The sequence below is a fragment of the Megalobrama amblycephala genome, linkage group LG4, assembly GCF_018812025.1.
Source record: "Megalobrama amblycephala isolate DHTTF-2021 linkage group LG4, ASM1881202v1, whole genome shotgun sequence".
Classification (NCBI taxonomy): domain Eukaryota; kingdom Metazoa; phylum Chordata; class Actinopteri; order Cypriniformes; family Xenocyprididae; genus Megalobrama; species Megalobrama amblycephala.
This window is the reverse complement of record NC_063047.1, coordinates 22,820,833-22,848,049: the sequence shown is the minus strand read 5'-3', so window position 1 is coordinate 22,848,049 and position 27,217 is coordinate 22,820,833. Positions and strand designations below refer to the sequence as shown.

Sequence of the window (27,217 nt, the reverse complement as noted above, 5' to 3'; positions counted from 1 at the left end):
TATTCTTGTTTTAGTGTTTCATGTTCTCTGCCTGTGTTCTTGGATTCTGCCTAGTTTGGAATGCTGTGTGTATTTGACCATGTGCCTGTTTTGACTACTCATTTGGATTGTCCTAAATAAATGCTGCACGTGGAATCTTCACTCAAGTCTTTTTAGCAGTGTGTTCGTAAAACACACGCAGACCCATCATATCAGTTCTAGAGTTGCTAGCTTTACATTTTAGCCATTTATCAGCAAACTAAATGCAGAGAAAGTTAACACTGCTCAGTTTAATGGTCCGCTATACATCTGTACCATTCAGCGCGCAACGCCCAACCAAACAAATTTTTGCGCATGCGAAGGATGATGTTTTACATGGATATTGAAACAAGAATGAAATACAAAACCTTAGCTTACATAATGAACAATAGTTCAGAAACCAATAAATGTTACATCACAAATATGGAAACATTTGGATTCCTCCCGAATAAGAAAGCCGAATGGGTCGCCTGGGTGAGAGTGTATGATGCTTGAAAGACCCGAAACACTCCGTGACCCCAGGTAACATCACTGATGATGTGCCCAGGTTGCATCGAGTCGATGTATGTTACAAGCTTCTGTCTGGAACAACCAGTGACGATCAGGAATAGACTGATTGACAACCGAGAACAGAGTGGTGACAGCTGGAGTGACAGCGGACAGCTCGGAGAGACGGCAACGGGGTAGGGAGGGTTAGCAGCCCAACCTGCATCTTCTGAGAGGAAGAACCCATTTTCACAAGCTACAGATCGACCTATGGAGTTATACCCCCAGGGATCCCCGAGAGGGGGTGAGGATGAGGATCCCACTCGGACAGACCAAAGAATACAGACACACAGCGATGGAAACATGACGACAAGCACACAATGCTTTTGCGGCAAAGTGTGCAAAAACCCACATGGCCTGAAAATCCACCAGGCCAAGATGAGATGCATGCGGATGGTTCCTGTATCACAGCGCTCAGGGAACACCCCTGGTGAGACGCAGGAGGAGCTAGGCCCAGCTGGAAGGAGATCTAGGAGGTGATCAAAATGGCCAGAGCAAGCTCAACCCCAGGACCTAGTGGGGTACCTTACAAGGTTTATAAGAACTGCCCGAAGCTACTCCACAGGCTCTGGAAGATCCTGAAGGTCATATGGAGGAGGGGAAAGGTTGCTCAGCAGTGGTGGTATGCAGAAGGGGTGTGGATTCCAAAGGAGGAAGAGTCAAAGACTATCAACCAGTTCAGAAACATCTCGCTGCTCAGTGTTGAGGGGAATATATTATTCAGCATTGTTGCTAGGCGGCTGACCGATTACCTCCTGAGGAACTCGTACATTGACACCTCTGTGCAGAAAGGAGGGATCCCGAAGGTGCCGGGGTGTCTGGAGCACACAGGCGTGGTCACACAGCTGATCAGGGAAGCCCGGGAGAACAAACGCCTATGAATCCATACCGCACAAACTGGTTGAGGAGGCCCTGTGCCGGCACCACATCCCAGACAAGTTTAGAGACCTCATTCTGGACTACTACGACAGTTTCAGTCTGAGAGTCTCTGTGGGGTCTATAACATCAGACTGGCACAGGCTTGAAAAGGGGATCATCACGGGATGCACAATTTCAGTGATATTATTTGCACTTGCCATGAACATGCTGGTAAATCTGCAGAGGTCCAGTGCAGAGGTCCCCTCACCAAGTCCAGTATTCGCCAGCCGCCCATTAGGGCTTTCATGGATGACCTGACGATGACAACACCACACATCCCAGGGGGCATGTGGATCCTGAAGGGCTTGGAAGAGATGGCCTCCTGGGCTCGCATGTGCTTCAAGCCAGCAAAGTCTAGATCTCTGGTGTTGAAGAAAGGAAAGGTTACCAACAAGTCCCGCTTCACACTTGGCACGACCCAGACACCATCAATCACTGAGAAACCAGCAAAGAGCTTGGGAAAGGTGTTCGACTGCAGCCTGAAAGATACAGCAGCCATCCATGCAACCAACCTTGAACTGGAAGGCTGCAGTGGACAAGTCAGGCCTACATGGCAAGTTCAAGGCCTGGATTTACCAACACTGCATCCTCCCATGGATTCTCTGGCCCCTCCTGATTTATGAGGTTCCAATCTCCACCATCGAGGGCTTTGAGAGGAGAGTCAGCAGGTTTCTACGGAAGTGGCTGGGCCTACCTCGAAGCCTGAGCAGCATTGCTCTGTATGGCCAGAGCAACAAGCTGAAGCTCCCCATCAGCAATCTGAATGAGGAGTTCAAGGTAGGCCGTGCCAGGGAGGTGCTGCAATACAGAGAGTCACAAGACCCGAAGGTCTCCCAGGCTGGGATTGAGGTGAGGACAGGGCGGAAGTGGAGGGCAGCAGAGGCGGTGGATGTGGCTGAGTCACAGCTACGGCACAGGGCACTGATAGGAGCAGTGACTCATGGAAGAGCTGGCCTGGGTAACGGCACAACATCTCGCTACAACAAGGCACGGGAAGGACAGAAGATCACTGGTGCAGCAAGAGGTGTGGGTAGCAGTAGAGGAGGAGCGGGCCAGCAGGATGGTTGGAATGCAGCAGCAGGGAGCCTGGACAAGATGGAAGCATGCAGTGGACTGTAGAGTGTCATGGGCAGAGCTGTGGAAAGCAGACCTCCATTGCATACAGTTCCTAATCCAGGCTGTCTATGATGTATTACTGAGCCCTTCCAACCTGTTCATCTGGGGAATGGTGGAGTCACCAGCCTGCAGCCTCTGCCTAAAGAGGGGGACCCTGGAGCACATCCTCAGCTGCTGTCCGAAGGCCCTGGGTGAGGGTTGCTACTGTTGGCGCCATGACCAAGTTCTGAAGGCCATAGCGAATACCATCAGCTGTGGAATTGGCCACTGTAAGTGCCTCCGCCCAGTGAAGAACACCATTGCTTTCGTCCGGGCTAGGGAGAAGCCACCATTAGCAGCTACACCTCATCTGGCCTGCTAGCAACAGCACGAGACTGGGAGTTGAAAGTTGATCTGGGGAAGCAACTGAAATTCCCAGAAGCTGTCGCCACCTCAACACTGCGGCCTGACATGCTACTCATCTCAGAGACCTCCAAGCAGATCGTTCTCTTGGAACTCACTGTACCCTGGGAGGACCGTATCGAGGAGGCCAATGAAAGGAAGAGGGCAAAATATGCTGAGCTAGTGGAGGAGTGCCGGAACAATGGGTGGGAGCGCGGCGTGGCCCATCGAGGTGGTATGCAGAGGCTTTGCTGGCCAGTCTCTCTGCAGGGCCTATAAATCCTGGGCATCAAGAGCCAGTAAGCAAGGGCCATCAAGGAGGTCATGGAGGCAGCAGAAGTTGCCTCAAGATGGCTGTGGATAAGGAGAGTAGAACCATGGTTGGGGTAGGGCTACCTGGACACAAGCTGGGGCCTGATCAACCCCAGCTGGGTCACCTGGGTGAGAGTGTATGATGCTTGAAAGACCCGAAACACTCCGTGACCCCAGGTAACATCACTGATGATGTGCCCAGGTTGCATCGAGTTGATGTATGTTACAAGCTATGTCAGCCTAATTCAGTTTTGCTTTAAATAAATTCATTTCTGCTTTATAATTAATGCCACTATAGCCTAATTTGTGTTTCAATTTATAATATATAGCTACTTATTTTTTGTTCTTGTTATGTTCTGAATATAATAAATTTAAAGGATTTTCTGTGGAGTGACGTACTAAAATAACCAAGTTTATATATGTTATGTATATATATGTTTGCAATTACGAGGTTGAGGGGTGTTTTTAGAGTAAGATAAATGTATTTTTCATGCGATTACTTCCTCTTCATGGCCGGGTTACGTTTCTAAACTATTGAAGCTAAACTGTTAAGTTTCTAAACTATAGGGCGAGGCTTTTAAAATTTGATGCGTGAATGACATCAGCCACCACATTTATCAACACCCGTTCATTCATGTGAAGGGATTGTATGGAAGGCCGTAAAGACAAATTAGACGTTATGTGTACAGACATTATATAATGCGTGGATGTGTAATTGCATCTAAACATTATTTCGTGTACAGACGTTAATGTTTTGGTCAATGGAAAGGCCGAAGACTTGAATATTTGCATAAAATTAATTAAACATATAATAGTGACATAAATATCTACCTAAGGGACATGTCATTAATGAATAATGCATATAAAGGTGACGTGCCATTGTACGTACCATAGCACAAGGTTGCATGTCAACACTATCTATGGTCACATCATAATTCGTCGTGTTACGAATGAAGGAGGAGGAAGTCTTTCAAAATACATGCGGCAGAGAGGAATCATGGCTTTGAGAAACTTTGTGAACAATTGCAAGCAAATTTTTCATAAATGTTCTCACTTGTGTCTATCAGATAAACATGGGCACCTAACATCTTTTAATCTGTATATTAAAAAAAAAACATTCCTTCAAAAACCATAGTTGAAAATACAAAAAAACCTTGAACATTTATATCACCCTATTTCTATGCTGGTGACACCATTGCTTTGTGTATGTTAAGCAAGCATCACACGACCAAGAGTGCTGTTTTCCTAAATACCATGACGATTTGAAAATGTGACACTGATTTCATAGAACAGTTTAATACACAAGTAGTTAAAATTAAGTCACTTACATTTTAGATGCAATATTGACTATTTTTGTTCTGTTTTAGCAGCGAAAATAGTTCCAAACAAAGACCACTGCAAAATGGTTTCCATTACTGAACGATTCAGTGTTTTGAACAAATCGCTTGAGGTCAAAAAAAATCTTTTTTATGGAACGCACTTCTGCGTCATCTTAACGAGACAATCAAGGAGGACAGTGTGCAAGCTGCACCTTTTGTTTTACGTTAGTTTATTTATTTATTTTTGGTTTATCGCACCATATAATATATTGTGTCTATGTATTTGAAACATTTGAATGGACCGATAAAGGGAGCCATAAAGTATTTTTGTTGAAGTATAATGTCGTTTTGACCATAATAATGTACCAAATCTAACTCATATAAATATAACAGTAGTATAGAAAAATACTATACATACATTTATAGGTAAGATCAAACTCTGAGCTTCCATGTATCCATTCTCTGATGACAAACAACTTCCCTGTGCAAAGGATCATGGGGGCCTGAAGTGTACATCAGTTGTACCTTTTGAACCAGCCCTTTGAAGTGGCCAGTTTTGAGCACTTCGGTTTGGAATGACCCTTCAGTATGGCAGCCATGATTGTTTTCACTCCGAAGTGCCCTTCGGAGGGTGATATATCTCTTTTGGAATGCAACGAAAGATTCAATGACCCACTCATAACTGCCTCATTCTTGAATAAATCAGTCGTTTGAGCAAATCGTTTGATGAATGACTCAGTGACTCACTCATTAAGATGGTCACCTGCCGCCACCTACTGGTGGTTTAATTTCATGTTTAAAAGTATCATTCCAACATTTCTTGTATATTCCAAAAATATTTAAAACAATCTCATAACAACATTTAATGCAGTTGTAATTTTTCAGTGTAAATGATTTAATTTGATAGGTAAGTTCTATAGTGTCTTACTATTCTAATTTAATTTATTGATCAAATTTAGGAATTTAAAATGAAAGATGAAGCATACATTTGATAAGATTTGGTTGGTGCCCTTTAAAGATAAAAAAAAAAAAAAAAAAAAAAATCCCTCTGGGTAATTTTCACAGATATGCAGATTTAAATATGTCAAAGCAAATTTTTTACTTCGGACAAGTGACAAGAAAGCATATATATATATATATATATATATATATATATATATATATACATATATATATATATATATATATATATATATTACACACACACACACACACACACACACACTTTACAGTAAGGTACACAGGTACACTGATTATCTCAGCTTGATTATGGAAGTGGCAAGTTTGAATCAAACCATGTTTTAACAAGCTAAAATAAATAATACCAAATAAATTAATAAGATAAAATAAATATCACACGTTTATGTATTTTAAACCTCTTATCTAATTAGCCTACCTTGAAAACTGAAATAAAAATCATGAGACTTATAATATATATAATAATATATTCATTATATAATTATTATAATTAATTATACTTTAAGTAATTTTAGTTATTCTGAACAGTATATTATGTTAAAACGAACAATTAAATATATATTATATATTTTATATAAATTAAATATTATACATTGATACATTAAAAAAATGTAAGGTTTGCAGTGCTAGTGGATGTGACTTTTATTTTGATAACGGAAATCTTAAGTTTTCACATCTACACACAATTACGCATACACGCATTATATATTCTATACACAAAATAACATGTTTAGCCGCAATTACGCGTACACGCGTTATAACGTCTGTACACATAGTGTCTAAAGACATATTTGTCTTTATGGCCTTCCATAGAATTGGCCGCATACGAAAGTTTAATGAATCACACGTGAGCGTTGTTGTAAGCTGATTTTTTTGTTCAGATGTACACTGGTTTCTATGTTCGACTGATAAATGAGGGCCACTAAGTGTAGTGCAGTTCTTCTAAATCTCTAGTGAACTTAGAGAAGGATAGCACTGTTGGGCCACAGCAGTCATGATTAAATATATGGCATAGACCTTAGCTTAATTGGGGTTTCTGAAAGACTGGAGATAATGAGCAAGTGACATGAAGGCCAAGTATAGTAACCCATACTCTGAATTTGTCCTCTCCATTTAAACCCATCCAAGTTAGTGCACACACACATTAGGAGCAGTGAGTAGTGACCACAAACACACACTACAAGCCGTAGACACACACCCGGAGCAGAAAGGTTAGGTGGTTAGGTGGGCAGTTCAAAGGCACCTCAGTTGTGGGTATTGAGTGTGGAAGAGAAATCTATTCATTCACTCCCCCACTTACATTTTCCTGTTGAGAATTGAGAATCGAACCCACAACCTTCAGGTTACCAGTCTGACTCTCTAACCATTAGGCCACAACTGCCCCTGAGCAGGAGATAAGTGCCAGTCTGAAAGGCATCAACTTCTAAACCGATGTAAACGACTGCTAATATGGTTGGGCTGTCAACAACGTATGTGAGTGTCTGACCCCCTAGATAGAGAAGAGGAAATGTGAACAGTTATATATTGTACATTTATATCAAGGCAAAATAGATGATGGATCTCCCGTAGTGGAAGAGGGAGCTCCAGCTGACCTAGCTATGATGGCCTACCAAAGAGTGAAAGACAGGAGGTTGCTCTTCAGCACACCTTATTCTTTTATATTAGACAAGCAGTGATTCTACAGCTCGGTTGTGTTGGTTAGATGCGAGAAGGGGTGTAACTGGTCAGTGACTACTAGCATTTTAAAGACAAAGATTGAAGAATGGATAGGACTTAGTTTAATGGTGACTGTCCCTTTGAACACACTTCAGAAGCAAGAATAGCAGCTACACAAGTGCCAAATCTGATGGAATGGGGGAACAATTCTCACCTTTGTCTTCATCAACATTGAGGATAAGAAGAATAACAAATTGGTCAGTTTGGTTAGAAATGCTCTTTTTCCTTAAAGAGTTAGTTCACCCAAAAATGGAAATTATCCCATGATTTACTCACTCTTAAGCCATCCTAGGTGTACACTGTTAGCAATTTCTGTAAATTACACAGTATTTTACTGTAATATGAACTGTATTTTACTGTAAAACAGTTATACAGTATGTTACTGTATTTAAAAGTTGCATTATGGGAAATATCCCATTGGTGTCAATAAAATACAGTATTTTTCATTTACTGTAAACTGAAATACAGTAAAAACAAATGAGCGTGAAAACTGACCAATCACAGAGAGGCTTATTTTTCGGCTTGGAGAAAGAAGAAAAGGAAGACACCGATGCAAGAACCAGACAGCAACAAAGGTGTGTACAAATATTCCTGCTTTTTATTAAAATAATTTGTATTTTTGGTTTAACTAAAAGTGTACATATATGAGTCCATCTTGCCGGGTGTTAAAAATTAACACTGAAGCAGTGTTAAAGTTAATGGGATAATTGATTGATGATTGAGTGATGATTGACAATTAGTGGTGACACCTGATGTTAATAAGCAGAATCACTGAAGGAAAGAGAGAAAAAAGGTGTTAATTAATGGAATGTTTCATTTCAAGTCACCATGAAAGAGGTCAGCGTTTGCTTTAGTTGGGCTCTTGACTCTTTACCTTTTATTATTAATTTTTCTCTGATTGCTCCAACTTTGTATTTGTAAAGCACATTTGTTATGGTCAGAGGAAATTTGATCTGGTCACAATATGTTTTGGTGATGATATTGTCATCATGCAGTGGCCTGGTGTCGTTTAGTGTCGAAATCTCTGACCGTATGCTTGATGTGTAGCTTTATTATAAATGATTGTAGTCCTGTGATTTTACAGCTTGAGATCCAACAATAGTAGAAACTTTTTTTTAAGAAAAATACATTACACACTGAAGCTTCGGTGTTTAAACACACAGACATCAAGAGTCAGCATATGATTCTCAAGAACGGTGACGATAAATAAATACAAAATACTGACAAACAGATCAACTCTGAACATCACAAAACAAGCTACTGTCACAACAAAACAACAGAAAAATAAAGCAAACATGAACAATCTACGAAAATTACAGGACAATTCAGCTGCATAATTTATTCATGCAGCAATGCATGATGGGAGCCATGGATGAGTTTTGATTGGTGGCTCCCATCATGCACTGCAACATGAAGCACTTTGTTTGATTGTCACCATTGTTGAGGGTCATATGCTGATTCTTGATGTCTGTGTGTGTTTAAAAAAACCTCTTCAGATTATAAAAGCTCTGCTGGATCTCAAGCGGTAACAGTGATGTACTGTAAAGAAATATTATAAAATCTATGTAACCGGGTAATACTGGATGTCTCCAATGAATCTGGCCATTTCACAATGAGAATGTCATCATCAAAACACAACCATTATGACTGTGCTTCCCAAAGCATTGTAAACCTAAATTGATCAATTTTGGCTCACAGCACATTTGGGAAATGCAGTCCAGTTTCTCTGGCCATGACAAATGTGCTTTACAAACACAAAGTTGGAGCAGCCAGAGATAAATTAATGTTAATAAATAGAGTCAAGAGCCCCNAGATTTACTATAAAGAAATAATATAACATCTATATCACCAGTTAATACTGGATGTCACCAATGAATCTGGCCATTTCACAATGAGAAAACACAACCATTATGACTGTGCTTCCCAAAGCATTGTAAACCTAAATTGATCAACTTTGGCTCACAGCACTTTTGGGAAACACAGCTCAGATCATAGTTTCTCTGGCCATAACAAATGTGCTCTACAAACACAAAGTTGGAGCAGCCAGAGATAAATTAATGTTAATAAATAGAGTCAAGAGCCCAACTAAAGGAAATGCTTTTCACCATCATGGTGACTTCAAACTAAACTTTCATTAAAACATTAACATCTAAACATCTGTTCATTCTCGGTAAGAACTTTTGTTGATGTATGACAGAAATCAAATCAAACTGGTTAATAATAAATGTAATAATGTTTAATGGCTGGAAGTCAGTTGTAGTTGTTGTGTCTCTCTCTTTTTCTCTTGTTGTTTCTTCAGTGATTCTGCTTATCATCATCAGGTGTCTCCACTAATTGTCAATCATCACTCAATCATCAATCAATTATCTCATTAACTTTAACACTGCTTCAGTGTTACTTTTTAACACCCGGCAAGATGGACTCATATGGAATGTTTAAAAATGTGTTTAAAATGAAATGTTGTAAAATGTGAAAAAGAAAAGGATTTAATAAATTCTGATTTTAATTCAGCGTGTGTGTAAAATATATATATATCTCATTATAGTCAACGATTGTACGCTGTCAAAGCCAATTTTGTACCCTTTTTGAAGAGTCAATTTTTGTACTATTAAATAAAGGTACAAAATTGTCACCAAAGGTACAAAACTGGTCTCTTAAGGTACAAATCACAAGGGTACAAATTTGTTTTAAGTTACTGGAACTCTCTTGTAAGTGTACAATACTAGACAGGCACTTGTTAGTTCTACATACTATTCCTATTTCACCTTACTTGGTTTTTTCAAGGCAATCGGTCTGCATGCTTTTTTTAAGTAAGGGTTACTTATTGGATTTTACAGTGAAGCACAGGCAGAGGCTCCTTCTGTTTCAAGGCCCATTTCAAGTGAAAGGCCGATACTGTGCCTAATATTTCATCACACAGGGGATTATGCTTTTCTGAATCTGATGTCATAAACCAGATCAATGACATAGTCACGCCCACAAGAGCAGAGAGGACCAATCATATCACAGCTTCACAGAGTGGGAGGAATAAAGTCACATTGACAAACCTGAACATGTGTGACATTGATGAATGAGGTCCAGATGTTTAGTCTGCCTGCTGGTGGGATTGCTCAGCACACAGCTGTAGGAGTTTTGATCCTGAAAGTCCACGTCCAGAGGTAGAGAGAGACTGGTGTTGAGATCAGATGCACTGATGCTGGACAATATGCTGTTTTCTTTGTACCAGGAGAGAGTCACATGACTCACATCCACCACTGAACACACCAATGAACATAATGTTGTTATAGAACATTGTGAAACGTTACTGCTGATGACAGGAACAGGCAGACGATCTAGAAAACATGAGAGAATAAACAAATATGAGCAAATGTAATAAACAATCTTATTTTTGGTTCAATGTGTTTAAATGGTCTGTCATTTCAAATTATAAAATGATTTAACAATTCAATATGTAAACAGACCTTAAAATAAGAATATTTGAAAAACAGGACAAATGATCTCTGCTCACCATAGACAGAAACTCTAATTTTTTTTGATGCAAAATTTGCTCCATGTATCCGTATTCTATATTCTCCATCATGTTTCCTTCTGGTGTTTGTGATGGTCAGAGATCCAGTTTGTTTGTCCACCTTTAGGCTGTCTTTGAATCTCCCACCAAGAACATCATCATATATAGTGATGCTGTCGTCCTGTTTATTCATTTTAGCTATTAAAGTGTTAGAATCTCCAAACCTCCACTCAATCCGATTATTAGCCTTCAATTCATTCCGACCAGAGTTTAGAGTGACTGAATCTCCCTCATTCACCAAGACTGGCTTTGCTGCATCGTCACCAAACATAGAGAAAAAATAGAAAGTGTAAGACCTTTAAATAACTTTATGATTGTTTACAAAAGTAAATAGCTTGAAATTTAAATAAGAAATGATGAATATAAAACAACAGAGCAGACATAAAAGGTGCAAAATGTTGTGTGGACTAATACTGGATCTGGTGATTAAAAAATAACAGATGTAAAACAAATATTTAACTCACCATAGACAGTGAGAACAAAGTGTTTGTTTGTTCCGTTGATCCCATAACGTCCAGAATGTTCAGGTCTGACGTTTGAGATGGTCAGAGATCCAGAATGTTTGTTCAGCTTCAGTTTGTCTTTGAATCTCCCATCAAGAATATCATCATATACAGTTAATTTTTTGGCCTGTTTATGGATTTCAGCTATTAAAGTTTTTGCAAACTTCCACCAAACAATAACATCAACCCTCAGATTACCAGGACCAAGGTTTAGAGTGACTGTCTCTCCCTCCCTCACTGATATTTGTTTTCCGTCAATAAAACCAAACGCACCTGAAGAACAGAGTTTTTCGCAGATTAAAGATTACATTTTTATATGGACCAATAAATAAATATAAAAAAGAAGAAGAAACAAGAGACTTTTACTCAAATAAGAGTTGTTGTGCCGAATTCTGTGACCCAGCAAAATTATGTGATTATACACATAATGTACTGACGGTAGGATTAAGATTAGCTCAATACAGTGCCTACTATTGTTAGATAATTCGATGGGTCACAGACTTACACACAATACCTTAATTTAAACTTGATCTCACAGTAAAATCATAGTTCAGTTATTTCTAAAATAACATAACGGTGACTGTTAATCTTCTCTAAGTAATCTAACCAGAACAGAAGCAATTGAAGCCATAAAAATCACATTTAAAACTCACCATCCAGACGCCACAGACACAAACAGAGCAAAACTAATTTGAGAAACATTTTCTCCATCAGATCACTGAAAAGCTCACAACACTAGTCAAGTGTCTGATCTAAAACATGACTGAACTGTGATATTTATCTGGTTGTGTGTGAATCCTCCCCTGACCTCCATCAGTTTAAACTCGCATGTCCATTCTCTTTTACATAATGAAAATCAACAAGCTTTTGCTGATCTTACATTTTCAAAACCAGAAACAGGCAAAGTTCAGGCAATCAGCACACAGGTTGTCAAAGGCCAGAAAAACAAGCAGTGAACAAAGTTTAAGTCAAAACCACTGTATATCAAGCAGAAATAAACAGGCTTGTTAATGTGTCACCGTCCATTAATTTAAATTTAATGTTTTTTGTTGTTACGCTAATAGTGGGTACACAGCAAAAACTGCAGTGTTAAATTAACTCTCCAGGGAGTACATGTGAGACCATACTCAAGAGAGTAAAAGTGTTAAAATAAGAGTGTTAAATGAACACTGAAAAGTGTTAAAGTTAATAAGATAATTAAGTGATTAATTGAGTGATGATTGAGCATTATTGAAGACACCTGATGATAACAAGCAGAATCACCAAAGGAGAAAATCACAATTTTTAAGCCACCATCGTGGAGATGAGGGTTTGTTTTAGTTGGGCTCTTGACCCTTGACTTTTTAAAATAAAATTTGTTTGGGCAGTTTTAACTGAGTTATAACATCCAGACAAATAAGTGGAAAAAATGGTCAGGTGGTGTTGGTTATGTTTTCACATAATCATTATTTGATCAGAATCACTGAACTCATTTAGAGCCCAATCTCTGAGTTAGATTTACGTTATTGATTACAGCAGCACAAGATCCGCTTTATCAATATAATCTGAAGGATTTCACAAACAGTTGTTCTGAGCAAAAAAAAAACAAATCTTTCTTTTAGGCACACACAGACATCAAGAATCAGCCTGTGAATCTCAAGGACGGTGACAAGCAACATATTCTGATCAACAGATCAACTCTGAATATTAGAAAACAAGCTACTAAAAAGTCGCATAAACGGAACAAAATAAAATATGAGAATAAAGAAAATTACTAAGACAATTCAGCTCATAATTTATTCATGCAGCAATGCATGATGGGAGATTGGTGTTGGAGAATTTTGATTGGTGGCACCCAGAATGCACTGCAACATGGTTTATTATTCTCACCACTGTTGAGATTCACAGGCTGATTCTTGATGTCTGCGTGTGCCTAAGAGAAAGATTTTTTTTTTTTTTTGATCAGAGCAACTGTTTGTGAAATCCTTCAGATTATATTGATAAAGCTGATCTTGTGCTGTAGAATCACAGTGCTGCTGTAATCAATAATGTAAATCTAACTCAGAGATTGGGCTCTAAATGAGTTCAGTGATTCAGATCAAATAATGATTATGTGAAAACATAACCAACACCACCTGATCAGTTTTCCATTTGTTTGTCTGGATGTTAAAACTCAGTTAAAACAGCCCAAACTAAATTTCATTTTAAAAAGTCAAGGGTCAAGAGCTCAACTAAAACAAACCCTCATCTCCACGATGGTGGCTTAAAAATTGTGATTTTCCCCTTTGGTGATTCTGCTTGTTATCATCAGGTGTCTTCAATAATGGTCAATCATCACTCAATTATTCACTTAATTATCTCATTAACTTTAACACTTTTCAGTGTTCATTTAACACTCTTATTTTAACACTTTAACACTCTTGAGTATGGTCTCACATGTACTCCCAGGAGAGTTAATTTAACACTGCAGTTTTTGCTGTGTAGAAAAAAAAGTAACTTAATGGAAAGAAAATATACTTTCAGATAATATTTTATTTAATTTATTTTGGCTCCACTACAGTGACCATATAAAAGCCAATTATTTCATTTAGAAAACAACAATTTATATTTATATTTAAGATGCCTAATATTTTTTCACACAGTATAAGTGGATCTTTATATATGTAAAAATGTAGCTGCTTTCATCATTTAGAAAGGGAATTATATTTCCTGAAAGGGGATTATTATATTTAGGGGATCCTTGGCATTTTGAGTTGTCAGGAAAGGGAAAGGGTGAACAGAAGAGACTTTTTTTTAAAAAAAACATAAAAAAAAAAATCTTACAGTTCAAAAACTTTTGACTGGTTATTGTACTTCTGTGGTTATTTTGGTGAAAGTAACTCAAAAACTCATAATATTTGTCATTTTCTAGAAAGTAGCCTACAGGAATATACTGTGAGTTAAAGTCGACACTGTGCCAAATCACACCCTATACCCTCATTCACTATTCCCTACATTAGTTCACTAATATAGTACACTTGACAGAGTGAATTAAAATAAGTGAGTGAATTCAGACACTGACGAACACCTGATAAGCAGAATCACTGAAGGACAGAGAAACAAGACCAGAAAAAAGAGAAGAACTACAACTGACTTCAGCCACACTGAGTGTGAAACCAGTTCACAAACCAGTTAGACATTATTTCTTCCATACATGTACAGAAGTTCTTGTTGAGAATTAACAGATTTGGATGTTGATGTTTTATTGAAAATAAAAATGTATTGAAGTTTGCAGTCACCATCGTGGTGACCAGTGTCTGCTTTAGTTGGGCTCTTGACTCTTTAACATTATCATTCTCTAGCTGCTGTAACTGAGTGTTTATAAAACACATTTGTTATGGCAGGAAAAAGCCAACATGAAGTTGATCAGGTGTTTTGTCTGTTGTGATGATGCTGTAATCATCTTGGACTTGTTTAATTCACTAATCTCTTTCTCTGTCTAGTCTTTGATTTAATGTGCTTTTTATTGATTATACTGTGCCTGTTATTCAACAGTGTAAGAAGGGTCAAGAGCTCAACTAAAGCAAACACTGATCTCCTCAATAGTAACATCAAACCAAACATTTTCAATAAAACATCAAAATCTAAACTTCTTTTAATTCTCAATGAGATCTTCTGTAGAAACAAAGTTAATCTGGTCAGTAATAAGTGTAATAATGTTTACTGGCTGGGAGACAGTTGTAGTTCTTGTGTTTCTGCTCATATATTTTCCGTGATTTCAGTGATTCTGCTTGTTAACAGCAGGTGTTCATCATTTATGCTCAATCATCACTTAGCGCATGGCGTCTTTACAGTATCAGACTGTAGATTACAGTAAATAACTGTACAATCAACAGTAAATTACTGGCAACAGTGTTGCCAGTATTTTACTGTAAAAAAAAAGCCTGGCAAGGTCTAACAGTGTATATAATATATTACATTTTGGAAGTAACTTGCCCAACTCTGTTCAGGAAGCCACCGTGTTGACACCTACTGACCTGAAACACACACTATCTATTCCTGTAGTATATTATACAGTAGTGTAAGATAAAACATATTCACACATTGTGCATAATCAAAACTCAAAGTACCAGAGTGGGGACCAAGATCCTTTCACTCTTAAGCCATCGAGACTTATATTTTTGTTACACATATGTGACCTCTGACCTGTGACTCTCGCTTGTGTTACATGTGCCTCTGTTGTCATCATATGGATTCCATTTCCCACAATTCCCCATCTAGTAACCAATCACACACTCACACCTGTTACCCATCAGTGACACTTTATGAGCTGCACTCAGACACACACACACATTGCTGAGTATTTTTTAGCCATTGGTTTGCATTCCGTCCTGCCTTGTCTTGCCTAGCCTGTGTTTTGACCCTGGACTGTTTCCTTGTTTTTGATCATTTGCTGCCTGCCTTGACCATTGCCTGTGTTCTTGGATTACTCTTTTGCCTTGCCTTCCTGTTACTGTTTGCTGATGATCGACCTACTGTCTGTTTGACTACACTCTTATTATGAATAAAGCCTGCACGTGGATCTCCAACTCCGTTGTCCCGCTCCGTACATTACGTTTTATTTCTGTGTGCTTTGTTTATTTCTGTGGAGTTTATTTAAGTGTAAAGATTTTTTGTGTGAAGTGGAAGATTGTGAGTTTATTAGCAGGAGAAAAATTAAGAAACGCTTCAGCTGCAAACTGCTGACACACACAGATATGACAAACATCCAGCAGAAGCTGTTTACCCACCAAACACACTGATGTTTGTACAGATAAAATAAAAGATAAGAAAAAGCAACATTGCAGGGTTCATTGGAGTCAAAAGCCAGATCTTGTGCTGTAGAATCACAGTGCTGCTGTAATCAATAATGCAAATCTAACTCAGAGATTCAGATCAAATAATGATTATGAGAAAACATAACCAACACCACCTGATCATCTTTTCTCTTTGCTTGTCTGGCTGTTATGACTCAGTTACAGCAGCCCAAACAAAATCTACTATTAAAAAGTCAAGGGTCAAGAGCCGAATTAAAACGAACACTAATCTCCATAATGGTGACTTATAATTGTGATTTTCTCCTTTGGTGATTCTGCTTCATAACAGATCACCTTCCTGACACATTTACTGTGTTAAAATCATTACACAATGAATGTGTCAAAATTAACACAAAGAGTGTTGTCCCTAAACTCACACACTGATGTGTAAGAATTTAGCCAATTCGAGTCGGTTTTTAAAAAAGCTTTTTGACACATTCTGAATGTCTGTGTTTGACACAGTGAATGTGCAAAAATAAACCAAAACACAAGCACTGATGTGTAAGTGATGTTTTTTTAATGGACTTGACAAAGATTATTGCAACTCTGGTCTTCATGTTCAGAAGTAGCACAGGTGTTTTATTTTGTTGTTGTTTTCCTCTTTCCTTCAATGATTCTGTCTGTTAACAGTAGGTGTTCATCACTACTGCTTGATTAATGTCTTAATTATCTCATTAACTTCCCTCTTCAAAGGTCTTGGTCTTTGTCTTGGAGGGTCTGGTCCTGACTACACCTCTGGTTATCCTTCCTGACACATTCACTGTGTTAAAATCATTGACAACAAGTGTTGTCCCTAAACTCACACACTGATGTGTAAAAATTTAACACAGTTTGAATCAGTTTTAACGCATCCTTTATAAGAGTGTATGGCACACTGCCGAAATCATTAAAATATACATAAAGTTAGTATTCCTCCAGGAGATGCTTGACATAATAAATGTAATAAAACATGGAGAGACTCTTGAAGCTCAAAGTGAGAAAACTTTATTGATAAAGACAAGCAAATACATATGACAGATGAACAGCAGTATTAGTAAAGTGAGGTCTGTGTGTGTGTATTATCTGAGAGTAATATCAACAATAAAGCCTTCCAATAGAAAAATGTGACACTGAAAGAGAGAGAAGCTCAAATAATCATCAGTATTTATGAAAAAGAATAACAAAAAAAAACACACACTTGAAGAACCTTTAATGTTCACCATTCTGCTTTAGATTTCAATACTTCCTGAAAAAGATATATCCATAGATAACATATAGAGCCATAAATAATAAATCTCACAAATATTAATATATGCAAAAATAGACATCATCAATCATGTACCTGATGTGTGAATATGTGCTTGATCTCGTTCAGCTCTGCTGGATCTGATGTCATAAACCAGAAGAATGACAGTAGCCACGCCCACCAGAGCAGAGAGGACCAATCGGATCACAGCTTCAGTAGGACCACAACAGTGGACAGAGTCTGAGGAATAAAAACATCAAACTGAGATCAGATCAGTCAGTAAACACTAATATCAGCGCTGACATCAACTAATATCAGCACTGCCGTACCTGAACATGTGTGACAGAGGTGAGTGATGTCCAGATGTTGAGTCTGGTTGCTGATGGGATTGTTCAGCACACAGCTGTAGGTGTTTTTATCCTGATATTCCACCTCCAGAGGTAGAGAGAGACTGATGCTGAGATCAGACACACTGATGCTGGACAATAAACTGTTTCCTTTGTACCAGGAGAGAGTCACATGACTCACATTCACAGCTGAACACACCAATGAACATGATGATGATGATGATGATGAAGAACAGTCTCTGCTGATGACAGGAACAGGCAGATGAGCTGAAAAACATCAGAGAATAAAGAGAAATGAGGATGAATGAAGATATTCAAGAAACATCAAGAGGAACCAAGATGATCAAAATAGAACATTTAAAATCTGATATAAAAAAATTAAATAAAAACTGCTATAAATGTAAAAAAAAAAAAAAAAAAAAAGGCTAATTATTCATTTTAAGAATAAAACAACATTTAAATGATAAGATTCCTTAGAATTAATAAAAAGCTGTAATAAACAGATGAAACTGATATTTAACTCATCACAGACAGCGAGACTGAAAAGCTTGACTATATTTCTGATAATCTTTACTTTATAAACTCCAGCATGTTCAGTTGTGGTGTTTGTGATGGTCAGAGATCCAGTTTGATTGTCCAGCTTCAGTCTGTCTCTGAATCTCCCATCGTAATCATCATATACAGGGATGATTTCAGCCATTACAGTGATTTTAGCGATTACACTGTTGTCCGTTCCAAACATCCACTGAATCCCATCTTTACTAATTTTAATAATACCAGGGTTTAGAGTGACTGAATCTCCCTCCATCACTGACATTACCTTTGTATCACCAAACACACCTGAAGAACAAACAGAAACAGGTTTTGTCACTGATTAAGACTTAAAAAAAAACTTTATGATGGTTTACTAAAGTAAATCATTTGAAATTTACTTTTGAAATAATGTCATAAAACTACAGAAGCTAAATGGTGTGTGGATTAATAATTTCACTTTTTATGGTGATAAAAAAAAAAAAAAACCAGGAGAAACCAATATTTAACCCACCAATGACATCGAGAATGAACAATGTCTTCAAATGGTTGATTTGTAGATAACAAAATATAGTAGATTTGGTATATTTGATGTTTGTGATGGTCAGAGATCCAGTTTGATTGTCCAGCTTCAGTCTGTCTCTGAATCTCCCATCATGAACATCATCATATACAGTGATTCTGTCGACCCGTTTATTGATTTCAGCTATTAAAGTGATTTCATCTCTAAACGTCCACTGAATCACATCATCATCCTTCATTTCAGTAAGATCAGAGTTTAGAGTGACTGAATCTCCCTCAATCACTGTCACAATCCTCAGCACTGTATCATCAAACACACATAAAAAACAGAAACAGGGTTCAACACAGATTAGGACTATTAAAAAAAGTTATGATGGTTAACTAAAGTTAAACAGACACAAAATCAGCAAAATGGTGTTTGGATAAATAATTACATCTTGTGGTGATTAAAATCTAAAACAATATTTCACTCACAAGTAAGATTGAAACTCTTGATCTGACTGTTGATTTGTAGTTTATAAAGTCCAGTCTGTTTCATTGTGGTGTTTGTGATGGTCAGAGATCCAGTTTGATTGTCCAGCTTCAGTCTGTCTCTGAATCTCCCATCAAGAACATCATCATTTACAGTGAATCTGTCGGCCTGTTTATTGATTTCAGCTATTACAGTGTTTTCATCTTCGTACATCCACTGAATCTCATCATCATCCTTCATTTCAGTAAGATCAGAGTCTAGAGTGACTGAATCTCCCTCAATCACTAACACTGACTCCACTTCATCATAATCACCAAACACACATGAAGAAAAGAGTTTTGCACAGATTAAAATCACTTGATGTTGGTTTTATGAAGCTTCACTAAAATGCTTTTAATCATTAAAATGTGAAGTGAATAATATTCTGCAGCAGTACAGTGACAAACGATGAAAAATGAAAAAGAAATAGACAACAGAAAGAATTTTCCTACAACTACAATTAATGCTGGGTATTTGAGCTTCATATTTATTTTATTTTACATTTATTAAATCCATCCCTAATAACTGAGTTTAGACCAAACTTGATCTGACAGTAAAATCACAGTTGAATTATTTCTATATGAGAATAACAGTGAATGTTGATCCTCTCTGACTAATTTAACCAGTAATTTATCACATGGTACCAGAACAGAAACAACTGAAGTCAAAAAAACACATTTAAACTCACCATCCAGACGCCACAAACACAAACAGATCAAAAGTAATTTGAGAAACATTTTCTTCATCAGTTCACTGTAAAGCTCACGGTAGTAACTCTTAAAATGTCTGAAAACACTCAGATTGACCTGAACCATGACTGAGCTGTGATATTTATCTGATTGAGTGTGAATCCACCCCCAACCTCAGTTAGTTTCCGCTCACACATCCGTCTCCTTTAATATCATGAAAATCAACAAGCTTTGCTGATCTTACGTTTTCAAATTAATTCTGACCCTGAATGAAATCTAATGGCAGAAAAGTGAAATATTGAATTAGATATCTGTATCTTGTTATACTTGCATCGGTTTCTGCACTCATTCTCGGTGCAAGCATACTGTAAAATATTGCTTTAAAAAATGGCCAAGTTTCAACAGTAACTTGCTGTTTTCCATTAAAACAGTAAGATGCCATAGAAAACAATGCATTCTGGGTAATATTTGACATTTTCGAGAAAGTAGCTTACAGCAATATACTGTGAATTAACAACACTCAAAGTCGACACTCAGAGGCTGTGTTTCAAATCACACCCTATACCCTCATCCACTATTCCCTACATTAGTTCACTAATATAGTCCACTTGACAGAGTGAATGAAAACACATGTGCAGTGGTGGAAAGAGTTCTGAACATTTGTACTTAAGTACAAGTACTGTTACATTGCTGAAATAATATTCACTTACAAGTAAGAGTACTGGTGTCGAAAAAGTAAAAGTACAAATTACTCTTCTTAAAAAGTACTTAAAGTACTAAAATTACTAATTACTTTTTAGCCAGCAATATTTAATAAATTATAAAAAAAAATATTCAATCAAATCATAGATCTAAGTAGAAAAAAGCTACTTTAAACAAAGCACTTTCACTTCATTGACGAAGTGCATGAATTAGTGGTCACAATACTGGAATTTCTAACTTCAATACAATACCTTGAAAATAATCAATATTAAATACCATGGGGAAAACCACCATATACTGTACAAGGTAGATATTTTAATATCTAACTTTTTTGTTCATCCATTTTGTCAAGGCAATCATTATTTTCCAGCTTCAAAAGCACAAGACTCGCAACAATAATCAATTTAAATGGAGCGGTTTAATTCAAGTCTTCTGAAGAGACACGTTCACTTTATACAATGAACAGATTTTAATTTAGGCTTTTATTGCATATTTAAACATTGATCAATTAGCATTACAATAATCTCACTTAAACATTTGCTCAGTGTATTTGTGTCTTTACAGAATAGGGTAATTTTGTTGCACCAAACCCAGATTCATCCATGGGATTGCCAGACAGAGAAGCGTGATTGGTCACTCCAGAGAACACGTCTCCACTGCTCTAGAGTCCAGTGACAGTGTGCTTTACTCCACTGTATCCGACGCTTTGCATTGCACTTGGTGATGTAAGGCTTGGATGCAGCTGCTCGGCCAGGGAAACCCCTTCCATGAAGCTCTCTACGCACTGTTCTTGAGTTAATCTGAAGGCCACACGAAGTTTGGAGGTCTGTAGCTATTGACTCAGCAGAAAGCTGGTGACTTCTGCGCACTGTGTGCCTCAGCATGCGCTGAGCCCGCTCTGTGATTTTACGTGGCCTACCACTTTGTGGACTTATAAATAATATTTTAAATATGAAACTAAAACGTGGTAGCAAGTCATTGTCTTGAGTGAGTCACTAATTCAGTGAGTCACTGAGGGGGTCAATGAGTGAGTCACTGAATCATTCATTCAACCGATTTGTTCAAAATGACTGACTGATTCAGTAAGTGAATGGGTCTTTGAATCATTGACTCACCTGATTTGTTCAAAAATGCAAACACATTCAATAACAAAACACTGCACTGTTAGACCTTGCTGTAGAAAAATGGCCAAATTCTGACAGTAACAAACCATTTTCCATTCAAACATTAATATACTGTAGAAAACAATGCATTCTGGGTAATATTTGTCATTTTCGAGAAAATAGCCTACAGGAATATACTGTGAGTTAACATCGCTCAAAGTCGACACTCAGAGGCTGTGTTCCAAATCACACCCTATACCTTCATTCACTATTCCCTACATTAGTTCACTAATATAGTCCACTAATATGACTGCAATATTGTAGTTACCATTGTGGTGACCAGTGTCTGCTTTAGTTGGGCTCTTGACTCTTTAACATTATGTTTCTCTGGCTGCTGTAACTGAGTGTTTATAAAACACATTTGTTATGGCAGGAAAAAGCCAAGATGAAGTTGATCAGGTGTTTTGGCTGTAGTGATGATGCTGTAATCATCTTGGACTTGTCTAAGTCACTGAGCTTTTCTGTATCTAGTCTTTTTTAATGTTTTATACTATGTCTGTGATTAACAAGAAAGCAACTTCAGTGATCTTTATAAATCTTATAATGTTATTCCTGCTCAAAAGCATAGAAAAATCAATAGAATCAAAATGTGACATCCAAATACAATTCAATGTGGCAGGATGAGTTACGTCATCTTATTGGTTGGTTGGAGTGTCGTTGGTAAACCAATTGAGTGATAATAGCTGCCCTATTTAAGGACCCTTATTTTGACGGGTAGGTATGTTTTCTGACTTGGGGTGCTTCTCTCTCTCTCTCCCTGGCATTTCCGTTTCCGTTCCATTTTCCATTCAGGTATGTAGAGTTTTTGTTGGTGGTGTAGTGATGCGCATATTGTGAGGCTAATATGCGCTATTTATAGTTTAATTTAGAGCGGAGCTGGTGGCATTTGGCATTGCGGCAAGTTGTGGCGGAGTTCACTTGCAGGTATGTTTTGATACTTAACTTGCGACCATTTAAGTTGTATTATTTATAGCGTGTTGCTTTTAGTAATAGCAGCAAGGGCAGGTGCGTATGTGTGTGAAGGCTGATCGCTGGACTGAGCTGCGGCACCGGTAGTGAGTAACCATACAGCGTTGCGTCCAGTATTCAACATCAATTGTAAGTATGCCGCTTTTGTCTTTCATATTTGTTCTGTTTAATTATTTCTTTTTTTGACTAATTGTCATACTCCTAGGTTAAAGGGAAAGGGGAACATTGAGTTCAGTTCTCGGCTAGTGATTTCACGTGACGCAGCTGCTGTTTTGCTTACGGATATATTTTGGTTTCGATCGTGTCATTGGACTGTATACTGTTTTGCTGCCTTGCACGTCGCCGGGGCTGTTAAAGCGGGCTTCGGATACGCGTCCGCAAGGCTGCCTATCAGTTAAGCTTTTGGATTTAATTTTTCTTGTTTAATTTGATTGATTTTGTTTGTTTCGTTTTCTGTTTATTTTGGCTTTTTTTCTTTTTATTTCATTATTGTATTTTCTTTATACATTTCTTGTTTGTATGTATTGGGTTGTTTATTTACTTATTTTTGATGCCTTGCACCAGTGCCATTCTGATGTTGGCTATTCGTTTGTAGGCCTATGTGGTGTTTTCTGGAGGCCTGAGCATTAGAACTGTTGCAGTAACTTTATTATTTTGGTGTTTGGCTTATTTTTCATTTAATTGTTATTTGTCTTAATTGTTGGTTGTTTTTCTTTAATGCTTTTTTTTTTTTTTTTTTTTTTTCTTTCTCTCCAGGGCCAGTGAAGTCGTGTGTGTGTGGAACTGGGGAGGCTAGCTGCTCCATTCTGCGGTGTTTCACAGTGTGCTGTGTGCTGATACAATTTCTCTTTGGATGGTGTGTGTGTGGTGTTTGCTTGGTGTGGATTGAGGTGGGTTTTGGATGACCTCTTGAGTTGCAGCCGGCCTGCCTGGTTCCCACAAATCCTGGCCCTGGATATTATATTTCTGTTATTGTGGGTGTGTTTGCGAGAGAGTTTTAATTAATGTGATTTTATAATAAAGTCTATTTTGTATGGTTACCCACGTCTCCCTTAATTCCTTGCCTTCAGTTGGTAAAACTTACCTGTGTGTCTTGTATTGGGAGTTATTTCCCTGGCCTCCCACCAGGGTGGCGTAGTCGGATAAAATCTAAACAGTGACTAACATCTTTCTCCATTCGGTATTGTCACATTTTGGCGTAGTCGGCAGGGTTTACCGGTAAGGCAAGGATTTTTTTTTTTTTTGTTTTTGTTTTGTTTTGTGAGACGTGGGTAAAATTGTGTTTTGATATTGGTTGTGATTTTGTTTTTTTTCTCCACAGAGCAAAACAGCAGTGTGCGTGTTTGACCCTTTGGACAAGTTGTATTTCTCTATTAGTGGCCCTTTTCTATTTCTGGGGTGAGTAGTTATGACAAGTATGGAGGAAGAGATGCAGGAGTTGCGAGAATTAGTGGCACAGTTGAGGGCCGACAATGATCGGTTGCGTCGTGAGCAGGTGCCAGGTGAGTTACCTGGTCCTAGTATTTCTCCTGCTGTCGCCTCTGCAGCAATGCCTGACCCTCCCCAGCCAGCTGAGATTGATACTGTTGTGCCAGACCGGTTTGTTTTTGTACCTAGGGACAGACGTTGTCCAAAATTTAGTGGCAAATCTGGCATAAGTATTGATGAGTGGGTGGAGGAGGCTGAGGCATGTATGCGGGCACGTTATTTGTCCAAAGTCGATAAAGCATTTTTTCTTTTTGACCATTTGGAAGGTGAAGCGCGCGAAGAAATTAGACACCGTCCTAGTGGGGAACAGGGTGATCCAGATAAAATTATTGCGATTTTACGTGAGTTGTATGGTTGCTCTCAATCGTATGTAGCACTCCAGGAAGCCTTTTTCTCCAGGAGGCAGCAAGATGGGGAATCTCTGTTGGAATTTTCCCTGGCCTTGATGACTCTCCTGGAGAGGGTTAAACAGCAATCACCTAATGCTATTCCTAATGCTGAAATTGTATTGCGCGATCAGTTTGTCGAGTACGTTGCTGATAGTGCCCTCCGCCGGGAACTAAAGCAATTGGTTCGCCGTCAGCCCGTCTCTACCCTTTTAGAAATACGAGGGGAAGCAATTAGGTGGGAGCGGGAGGGAATGCCAGGGGGCGCGAGGGGGAGGAGTCAGTCAGTTCCAATGGCTTATGGCATCCAGTATGGGGTGCAAGGGCATTCTCAGTCGGAGTTGAAAGAGTTGCGGGAGATGTTAAAATTACAGCAGCAACAGTTGGATCAACTGACTCAGAGTGTTGCTGGCATGCGGTTTCCTCATAGTGTTCGTCGGCCCTCGCGTACCGAGGTTTTAATTTGTCGACGGTGTCAAAAACCGGGCCATTTTGCTCGCGAATGCGATGGAGAACGCGTTATTCCTCCTTCCTCTCTGGCTCGGCGTGAGTTACCTTCTACAGTGAGGGCTCAACAGCCTTTTTCCCAGCCGACGGAAAACTAGGTCCCGCCGAACTGCAGAGTCACAGTTCGGTAGGGAAACACCATGACTCGACGGTAGGTTCCTTGCCTCACTTAATGGCATCCTGTCCGCACCTCATGGTTTGTATGGGAGGGATACAGGTGCCCTGTTTGATAGATACTGGCTCCATGGTGTCTACCATTACAGAAAGTTGTTTTTTGAGGCAGTTTGCACCATGGGGCCAGGATCGTCTCCAGGCATGTCAGTGGTTGCAGCTCCGTGCAGCCAACGGGTCATTGATACCGTACGTGGGATATATTGAATTGGACGTTGAGCTTTGCGGTCAGATAATTCCAGGATGTGGCGTGCTGGTTGTTAGGGATCCTCCTGGTGGCACCGGTGCCCAAGTCCCTGGCATTTTGGGGATGAATGTGTTGAGGCGGTGTTATCAGGAGCTTTTTGGCCAGCACGGTACCGCCCTTTTTGACGTACCTCCTGTGCTAGCGGCCTCTAAGCCAGTGTTTCAAGCATTACAACACTGTCGTCAGGTAAGTACTGTCCCTACAGATAGCCGGGTAGGCAAGGTGCGATTGCGGGGTCGTAGTGCGTGTCGTGTTCCTGGCGGCACAATGAAAGTTGTGGCCGCTACTTGTTCTGGCCACTTTGCTGGGGAAACTGTACTTTTTGAACCACCAGAAACTGGGTTGCCTGCAGGTCTTTTAGCATCACCTGCACTAATGCGAGTGGTTCGAGGTACTGTTTATGTTCCTGTTATAAATGTAGGTAAGACTGATGTAATGCTCTTTCGGAACGCTGTTTTGGGCACTTTGAATAGTGTGTTTATCGTGAGTTTGCCCCGTGGTGTCTCAGAGTTTAAATCTGTTTCTGCATCCATAAACCTTCAGATTCCGTCCGTACTTTCTCCAGTGCAGGAACAAATTGCGAGTCTTGATTTGTCAATGTTGACAGAGATTGAACGGGAGCAGGTAAGGTCTCTGTTGTTAAAGTTTCATACAGTGTTTTCGGCACATGAAGGTGATTTGGGATGCACTCAACTCCTTTCTCACGACATCCCTTTGACCGACTCTGTCCCAGTTCGACAACGGTACCGACGGATACCTCCGTCTGAGTACGATGTGGTAAAGACACACATAAATCAGTTGCTGGAGGCAGACATTGTTAGAGAGAGCTGTAGTCCTTACGCCTCCCCCATCGTGTTGGTTAAAAAGAAAGATGGTACGTTGCGTATGTGTGTAGATTACCGCCAGCTGAACGCAAAAACTCGAAAAGATGCTTTCCCCCTGCCGCGTATAGAGGAAACCTTGGACTCACTGACGGGGGCCCAGTGGTTTTCCACTATGGACCTCGCCAGTGGGTACAATCAGGTTCCTGTTACAGAGGGGGATAAACACAAGACCGCTTTCTGCACACCCTTTGGTCTTTTTGAATGGAATCGAATGCCCTTTGGGCTCTGCAATGCCCCCAGCACCTTCCAGAGGTTGATGGAGAGGTTGTTTGGGGACCAGCAGTGTCAGTCCCTCCTTTTGTATTTGGACGACATCGTAGTGTTTTCCTCCTCTGTGCCACAACATCTAGAACGGTTAGAGGTGGTTCTGAGTCGGCTGGAGCGAGAGGGGTTGAAGGCCAAGTTAACTAAATGTAAGTTTTTCCAGCAAGAGGTAAGTTATCTGGGACATGTAATTTCGGCCAAAGGGGTGTCGACAGACCCCAGTAAGGTAGAGGCAGTGAGGCAGTGGCGACGGCCAACGGGAGTGGCAGAGCTCCGCTCATTCCTGGGGTTTGCCAGTTATTATAGGAGGTTTGTAGAGGGGTTTGCCAAGTTGGCAGCCCCTCTGCACCGACTGGTAGCTGAGTTTGCGGGTCGTAAGCCTAGGGCTCGAGCAGAGTCTAGTTTTGGGGCAGCGTGGACAG

At 39.2% G+C, this 27,217-nt stretch overlaps 2 protein-coding genes and 1 pseudogene across 2 annotated transcripts; 1 reads left to right on the top strand and 2 right to left on the bottom strand.

The window, feature by feature from the left end:
* Positions 1–479: 479 nt before the first annotated feature.
* Positions 480–3,369, top strand: LOC125266165 (annotated as a pseudogene).
* A 6,953-nt stretch (positions 3,370–10,322) lies between these two features.
* LOC125266100 lies at positions 10,323–12,162 on the bottom strand. The gene is made up of 4 exons (XM_048186565.1): positions 12,029–12,162; positions 11,337–11,648; positions 10,813–11,124; positions 10,323–10,636 (listed from the first exon to the last, which is right to left on the bottom strand). The coding sequence occupies exons 1-4, from the start codon at positions 12,084–12,086 to the stop codon at positions 10,338–10,340; spliced, it is 981 nt and encodes a 326-aa protein (XP_048042522.1). The 5' UTR covers positions 12,087–12,162; the 3' UTR covers positions 10,323–10,337.
* Positions 12,163–17,322: 5,160 nt separating this feature from the next.
* On the bottom strand, positions 17,323–20,197 carry LOC125266099. Its single transcript, XM_048186564.1, has 4 exons — positions 20,014–20,197; positions 18,263–18,601; positions 17,744–18,028; positions 17,323–17,654 (listed from the first exon to the last, which is right to left on the bottom strand). The coding sequence occupies exons 1-4, from the start codon at positions 20,138–20,140 to the stop codon at positions 17,503–17,505; spliced, it is 903 nt and encodes a 300-aa protein (XP_048042521.1). The 5' UTR covers positions 20,141–20,197; the 3' UTR covers positions 17,323–17,502.
* Positions 20,198–27,217: the final 7,020 nt, after the last annotated feature.